The 8,764-nt window shown below is 39.3% G+C and overlaps 1 protein-coding gene across 1 annotated transcript in view; it reads right to left on the minus strand.

Moving 5' to 3' along the window:
• The window catches only part of sash1b (SAM and SH3 domain containing 1b), a 63,886-nt gene extending 59,561 nt beyond the window's left edge, over positions 1–4,325 (minus strand). The window contains exon 1 of the mRNA XM_030788535.1: positions 3,834–4,325. Coding sequence (XP_030644395.1) covers positions 3,834–4,325 — 492 coding nt within the window. The remainder of the gene's footprint in view (positions 1–3,833) is intronic.
• Between the last annotated feature and the right edge of the window lie 4,439 nt (positions 4,326–8,764).

Consider the following 8,764-nt stretch of genomic DNA (forward strand, 5'->3'; position numbering starts at 1 on the left):
CATGGATCAATTAATCATCAAGCCCTTGATTAGCTCAATTAACTGTGATAATGAAGAGAAAAGATGTGCAGGACAGAGGGTCCCCAGGACTGAGGTTGAGAATCACTGCATTAATGAACAACCATAAAGACTTTGTGTGGAAAGGGGTGAGAAACCAACAAGGGAAAGGGTTCACAGTTTTGTGTCCCCCCCCCCTGAGATAAATCTGACAAATTTAAGAGCAGTGGCATAAATTTCTACTGGATATGTCACTGGGGGGTACTACGAAACGAGCTTTGTGTTAAATGGCTCCATGAAACGAGGTGGGACATTTTAAGTTCATGCCACATGTCTTCTGCTATCCAATGCTTTCAGCTTAGACCTTCCCCAAAGGAGCTCGAAGCTTGTAAAAGCTCTCAGTGAACCGCAGACAGCATAGGCCTGTCAGAGCCATTCAGAAAACACATTTTAGAGTTTCTACAATCTGTCAGAAAGTGCTCCACCTCTGCTCCGAAAGCCAAGCTGTTTTTCTAGGTGAAACAGACAAGGGAGCAGATTCCTTTTCAATTTTAAAATGGGTAAGGCACAGCATCAAGTCAAAACATTTAGTAGCTTGTCCTCAAAATACACGGGTTGGAAGCCAGGTCCAAAGGCGCTCCATCTTAGCGACTCTGCAAAGACTTGGGAGATATCAAAAAAGCCGAACGCTCCAGAACATTCTACAGCAAGGTGCCTCCCTCGGCTCAAATGAAATAAAAGGTCAGCATAAAGTCGCAAAGTGCTTTTCTGCACTTAACAGTTTGTAGAGTTTGAATCTTTCATGACCATAATGTGGTTCTGAATCTGTGTACAAGGTATTCTTGTTTTAGAATACACTTGGTGCACTCTACATAGGAGTCTCTCGGCCTTGGCTCTGAAACCTTGACCAGCAAGAGTTGCGTGATCATGTGATCTCTGAAGCAGAATAGGTTGTGAATTCTTTAGGAATGATGAAATGATGAAAATTAAAAAAAATAATTAATTTAGGCAGACACAAGAGTTTGGGACAAACTGTAAGGGGAAAAAAAACTGGGGGAAAAAAACTGCCCCAACAACCTTGCTATAGACTGACAGTAAACAAAATTACAAGCTGCCATCTCACTGAAATGACTGACAGGTTAGAATCCTCTAGAAATTGCTGTTTACCCAACTCCCAGGGTAGAAATTATAGGGCTCCAAAAATAAACCGACATTAGTGCAGACAGAGGCCTTTCAAGATCACCCATCCACTTTACAGGACACAAGACATCTTTGACCAATCAGTTTGGCCAGTGTCTTCTATAATTCTGAGATGTCCATGAGGATGAAAAATTAAGTGTATGAATCTATTCCTCGTGACATCTTCACCCATGTCAAAACATCAGGAAGTCAATTAATTTCCATGTAAATGGACCTCAGTCAGTGAGGGTTTTACTCCAAATCCACATGAAGCAACAGATCTGCCAGCAATGGTACTGAATACTGGTTGGAACAAAATCCAGTAGATCCAGCAGATGATTACAGCCTACCTCTGGTTCTACATGAACTAGTAGGAAAGTAAGTACATTCTCAGACATTAACCTACCTCACCTTGAAAATTTGCCAACCTTGCAGTTCTACACAAATAATGAAATAAATTAGTAATTGCACAGTATAAAAATCAGGGAAATTTTGCTCCTTTTTTACCCAATACAAGAACTCATCAAGGAAACAGCAAGCATACAAGTGACACCTTGCCTCTATTTCCTGCTTCTTTTGAGAGAGAATAGAGAGAGTATGAGGACCAGTTAGCCTAGATCATAATGGATTCATCTTGTGTCTTTCAAACCTGAGTGTCACTAAAGGTTTTTTTTTTTTGTTTTTTTAGGTGAGAGAACGACACTTGGTGTAAGGGTAGAGCATTTTCATTCAGGCATTTCTATTCACGAGCTCCCATTCATTCATGATTAATTCAGGTAATCTCCTGCTTTCATCTGCTGAGACAGGATACATTCTGTGCAAACCCCAAGCGCTGTTTAAAATCAAGTTTCTATTGTCAACCCCAATACAAGGGAACATGAGAACTCCCTCCCTAAAATGTTCAGGACATCTCCTACCCTGTAGCTATGCTCTAACCAGAGCCCCAAAACTCATTTCTATGAATTTCTTTGATGAACTCAGTTGAAGTGGTAAGGATGCTTAACCACTGCATGATTAGTTCCCCTGTTGCTTACTCATTCTGGACTTAAAATGGGTGTGAGAAAATACATCAAATATCACCAACATTTTTTGCAAAACAAAACTGGAAGTACCCCATATGTTTAAGTGGGTAACACGGTGAATTTTAAACATGCATCACCCTTTATAAATGCAAATAAAAAAATGATGATGATAATGATTTATTAGGTTAGACAGTCTTTGGCATTACATGTGACATTAAATGGCTCCCTGGGCAGTGTCCAGGCCTCAATGAAGCCATTCACAACCATCTGTCACCAGAGACCAGTCACTCTGATAAATGTGCTGATAACTGAGGCTAGTGGAGACAGATATCAGAATAGGAACAAAGACACAGGGGAAAGCCCCCCCTGACATTTCGTCACTGTGGCATGACAAGCCATATTGCAGCAGGCTGCTACTGAACTGCAGGAGTTGATACTCTTAGTGAATGGATTTAAAATTGCAAAGACACACTCAATTTACACGTTGTGTCACGTGTAGTAAAAAAAAAAAAAAATCGTAAAGGACCTACATCATTCAGTTGTTCATTCAGTATCCCAGAAACTTCCACAAGGTTCTATCAAAGGCTTTTAAAAACATAGAGATCTCTTCCACCACTCAGTTCACAGATAGTAGTCGTCAAATCTAAAATCATTATACTGCTCTGAGATGATGTTTTAAGTTTAGTTGTCTATCTTTTAAAACACTTCAACCTGTTTTGCTTGGATCAGTGTTGTGCAACAGCAAAGCATTTCCTTCAACCAAAGCATTTCCTGCAAACCAAACTTTCAATAGAAAGGCCACATCTAAAAACATTTGGCTCAAACAGGTATCTCCAGTGGGCTTCACTGAGATAACCTAATCGTGAATCACAGCATTAATGATAACCAGCGTACTTAACAGATTATGGTGCTTCTCCTCCACGTTATCGATTAGGGGGCAGACAGCACTTGCCCAGAATACCCTGGAGTCCACTAATGAATAATGGATTCAATTTAGGTTGTCTAATATCTAGAATGCCTGGCCAGATACAATCATTCATCTTGTAGAGCATTTGTACACATATGCTAGAGAGCCTAAAATTACAATGCCACAACCTGGTGCAGATATAGGTGCCAAGAAGGTGAATGGAGGTTGAAAACACCTTACTTGATCTGTAGGATTATTTAATTTGAGGAATATTTTAACGGTTAGCATGACTGTTTATATATGTGAATACATCATTGACTGGATGTGCTGACCACAGATTAGCCTGCAATAACAGTATTGTGTCTGAAAGCAACTGACGGGCAACGGGCTGTACAGTACGGACAAAGATTGACGAGAATTGGTAGATGCAAAGCAAACACATATTGTATGAGGCACAAAAAAACTAAAAACATGAGAAAAAATATTTTTTTGCCAAAGTTAACATACTCTGATGTTCAGAGGGGTGAAACCTAAAAGGTTAGGGGTAATGAATTAGATTAATCTATTTAGTCTCACTGTGGCATTAAAAATGTTCAACGCTACTGGACAAGACATTTGGTAAAATAGGGAGAGCAAAAAGGGAACTGACCGTCAAGTGTTTAAGAGACTGTGTAGGGGCAAGTTATACTGTACATTAATTTGTGAGGCATCATCTAAATTATACACACCTTAGAGGAGTAGGGTGGTTTACTCAGGTCGATTCCATCTTTAACAAGTTTATCCCTTATCAAGATCTTAAGTTTGAGTTTGGGATAAGTCACTGTCTCCTTGCAGTTGCCAGACAATGGATTGTTAAGTGCTGGTACGAGTCCTGGACTCATTCCAGTACATTCCCAGGTAGAATTGATCCACGACTTCGAACCTTTGTTTCTGGCGTCACTCGCTTGTGTGCTGTGGATGTCTGGGGCAGTTGGCAGAGGCTCTAAGGTAAAGTACAGCCCTGGTGCTATCTTCTTGTCTTCGTCTTTGAGTCTCGCTACCGCTTTAAGCACTCTCTGCCTGTGGTGTGGTGTGAGCACACCTATTGCGTCCAAATCAGGGTCTCCTATTTGTTTGCAAACTTCTAAGTCATCGTATCCATTGTCAACAAACGACTCGACGTACTGTCCAAGGTGGAGGGTTTTTAACCACTCGTAGACAATAGTAGGGCCAGTGCTCATTATTCCGAAGTAATTGTAGAGTCCGTTTACCCGCTCCGTTGTGCTTACATTCTTCGCGTTCCTTACTGTCGCTGTTTTACATCAGTGCAACATGCTTAATTTGTACTTCTCCATCTTTCGGTGAGTGAAAATGTTGAAGACAGTAGAGCAGTAGACTGAGGAGAGCTGAAGAGAGAGTTCAGAGGTTCTGTGAAGCATGCCAGGCAGATTAACTTTGGACCAGTTCGTTCACTATTTTTCATTCAAACATGACTCAGATGTTCTGGGCGCGATTTCAAAATTTAAATTGATATATGAAACGAATCAGGCTCCCGGACGTATCCATAAACATCGGGCAACTGGGACTTATCTCGCAGACAACCTTCCCATGAAATGATGGTGGCACTCCTGGTTTCCAATATACATCTCAAGAAATATCCAGTATCCGGCGTGCTTTTTGCTTGCGGAGATTAAAGACTTGTTTCATTCATCCGTTCCAATTCTTTTTCAATCTACACGTAAGTAAATTATCAGCTCCAAGCTCTCCGTGCTTCAGATTCTGCAGTTATTCGGCAAACATAGGGTCAATGCCATAAAGGTATCCAAAGTAATGTGCAAAACATTTGTAACCTCTGTTTGTCGTTTTCTCTTTCGTTCATTCCATAACCGTTTCTCAGCAGGTTTTCTTAAAAGCGAATCTTCAACGGCGTGCGAGAGAGTGAAATTACAGTGTTGTCTCTAGGCTGTCAGAGGTCGTCTACTACTTGGGAGAGAACCTCTCTCCCCCTTTCGTCGCTGTACTGAAGTTTCCCTCTCATTCTTTCTAGCGATATTCCTTTTTCTATATAAAGACAGATTCTGACACTCTGGCTCCCCCTGTACGACAAGTACGAAGATTGTCATAAACTGCACGAAATGGGCCTAATTGTGAAGGTTGCTTTTTCAGCATTTTATCCCCTATTATCTAAATTTTTTTTAAGTGATGGAAAATTAAAATTCCCTGAATTTTAAAATAAGATATGTTCATGTCGAGTGACATTTACTCTAGCCTTCCTGCTCAAAAAAGGGAAAAAAAACACAAACATTTTGACATCGAGCCTGACACTGATTTGAAGGCAATCAGAAAAAAATCTGGGGGAACGTAAAATAAGTAACAAAAGTTAGAACTGCATTAAGACATGTACAAAACTCAGTGGTGGTAAGTAACAAAGAAAAAATACTTCTTTAATGTACTTATAGAACTTATTACACTTACTGAAATGATATACTTTCATTCTTTTGAGAACTGTCGTTACTTGTTCCATTTGGCTCGGTCAGTCATTACCAGTTGTTTTATTAAAGCATTTTTTTCAAGCGGTAGCGGACTTAACTCGTGTAGAAATACCGCTACTCGGAGGGTATTTTTAAGCATCGCAGCGGTTTGTACACAAACAGGTGCAAGATAGAATATCTGTGTGCCTGGATACAATACCAGACAATTTCTAAACAGGATGTGTAGACAGGCTCTGACAGTACTCACCCTGCCATGTAATTACTATTAGCGGCATGAGTTCATCGACTAGCGAATGTCGAGGCGTTGTAGTCAACACAAGCTCGTTGCAAACCAGTCTGCCCGTCATTTTTTTTTCAATGAATGATGATTTTCAGAAGATATGTGTACAATACGTTGAGATAACTAAAAGTTAGTGATTATTCGCTACTCTGCTTTATATGAATTGTTCATTTCTCCGTCTTTTTCCCCGTTCTTGACTATTAAAATAAAAGTAAGATAGAAAAATAGTAACAAATAGTAGGCTACAGCTAGTCCTTTTTTTTTTTTTTTTTGAAAACTTGAGAATAAGCCTATTGACTAAAATTTTTTAAGTCTTACGTTTATGATGCACATTCGTGATCTCGTGTATGTATATATATATTCCTGTAATTATATGGCGTTTGAATTGTGTTCGACGCACTGACAAGTTTAAGGTTGGTCTAAGAAGCGTAAGAAAAAAAATGTGAAAAATAAAGTCTTGCGACACCCTGTGGACAACGACTGTTATTAACCGTAATGTCTGGGAGGGAATGTTGGCCAGAGATTTTTGAACAGTAATGCTACGTCACTCAATGAAAACACACCTGAATTACACCGAATATATTTGTTTTACGTTTATTTTCCATTGCACAGTAATGTCTATCAACATATTTCCTAAATTGTTGGTGGCAGCATATTAACACAAACATCCATGTGAAATTTTGCCTCATAAAACTGTACAATAAGTTGGCTACAATGAGGAAAAACTGCAAACCCACGGATATATACTTTCCCCAGAAGTCAATGATGTCTGAGAAACAAAAATGAGCCTCCAACATCGACAGCATAGTATGAGCTTTCCAGAAGTGACTGAGCTGGCTAAATATGCCCACATGAAAACATCTTCAAAAATTCAGAAGCCGCAATGCTCTTGAAATAAATATGTTTGTTTTTGTTTTTTTTTTCACACCAGAGACAAAGACATCACACCCAGCACGTAAATGTAAAATCAGAAAGAAAACACCTGTGATTTGTTCTAGTCAAACAATTCACATGTAAAAGAAAAAAAAAAAAAGAAAAGAAAAAAGATCAGACAGTTTCATGAGGAGAAGAAATGGGCGTTTCAAGTTTGTAAACACTACATGTCATGCTTCCTCCATTGTGCAAGAGAACTTTTGAGGATGTATAGGAAGTGCTGAGTTGTATGGCCCTTACTGGCCTCTGTTCTCACACACGCAAAGTTCCCCAAGTTACAGTGGCTGTTATTCTGACAGAACCAAGCTGCTAGCCAACCGAAAAAGGACTTCAAATTTGATGTTTCATTGATGGACAATATATACAACCAATTTGATATCTTTAAATGCACCATTCTCTTTTTAAATAATATAATAAAAGTATTCATTTTGTAAATATCTGAAATTAAAAGTATATATATTTTCCAAATATATAAATATATTAGAATATCATTAAACTGACGGTGAAGACAAATCTGAGAGTGAAAGCCACTCCTTGAAACTTGCCACTTACACATTTTAGCATCTGTCATAATCATAATCACGTTTTGGTCCTTCTGAAAGAAACAAATGCCAAAGAAAACAAAAGAGGAACCCCCGAACAAACTACAAAAATATTAATAAAATGACTCGGATATCATTATAATACAAAACATTTAGTGCAAAAAACACGAAGTTGCTCATAGAAAAAAAAAAAAAAAAAAAGTTTATGAAGCACAATAGCCTAATTCATTTGAACTCCTGTCAAACAATGACCCGTCTCATGTTGGCCTGGGCATACACACAGACAGCACGGCAAGTGAAGGAGTGGCTTGTAACTATAGAGGGGTTGTGTTACCATTCTCTCCAAAGGAAGAATGGGCCGCAACCAGGACAGACCTTCTCTTTTGGGACATGAGGACAAAGTCTGGAACAAAGCGACTCTTTGGTGTCAGAAAAGGGAGAAAAAAAAACCAAACAAACAAAAAAAAAGCATGGCCACCAATTCACGTCACTTTGCCCAGTACCTGCACTTTCAAATTTGTCTTCAAAGAGTCCAACTATTTACAACATTTGGCAGCAATATGGAGAGAAAACAAAGCCTTGTCCTTCATTGGAAAATAATAGACAAACACAAGATAATGCTCCTACTCCTAACACAAATAGCAGCAAATCCTTGCACCTCATAAAAAAAAAAGGGAAAAAAAAGACTAGTAAGACACACTGAAAAACACTATTAAAGAAATGAATAAATTCTCAATGCATCCTTTAAAATATACTGTATCTATGTAGTTTGTAGAAATATATGTGCGCATACACATACTCCCGCATATATGTACGTTCACAAACACATACAGATACACACCCGGATCCAGGTTAGCATATATGCATGACAAGCAAAGGCAGAAGAGAAGCCCCTTTCTCCTTCTCTCTCTCTCTCTCTCACTGACAGACTGGAGAAATGCCAACAAAGAGGATGGAGCTCTATTGAACACTTAATGGTTCCTGGACACCTCCACTGTATCAATTCACAGAGATGTCCAAGCTGTACACTCTACATTAGAAGATAATTACATGCACTTGTCTCAAAGAAAAACTCTTTAAAAAAAAAAAAAAGGCTGAACAGAAAGGAAAAAAACCCTAACATTTATTTAATCAGGAGTTGGGTACTCCGTGTGAAAAGAAACTTCAAGCTAGAGTGCAGAGAAAGTGAACTGGCATTCATTTCAGTGTCTCAGTATGGTCATGAGTTGGTGCTGGCCAGAGACACACTGCCCAATGAGAGGACGTCATCTCAGAGTAGAGAAGCTAAGTGATTGTAGGACGTAAGGGGATGAGGAAGGGGAGCCTGTTTTGCATCTGAGGACTCAGCATTCATAAAACGTCCCTCTGCCTCCCAGCCGAATCAGAGCTCCCCAGGAGGGGGACCGACCTGTCAAGTTAACCAATCATCACAA

The sequence above is a fragment of the Chanos chanos genome, chromosome 1 (genome assembly GCF_902362185.1).
Source record: "Chanos chanos chromosome 1, fChaCha1.1, whole genome shotgun sequence".
In the NCBI taxonomy this organism is placed as follows: Eukaryota; Metazoa; Chordata; class Actinopteri; order Gonorynchiformes; family Chanidae; genus Chanos; species Chanos chanos.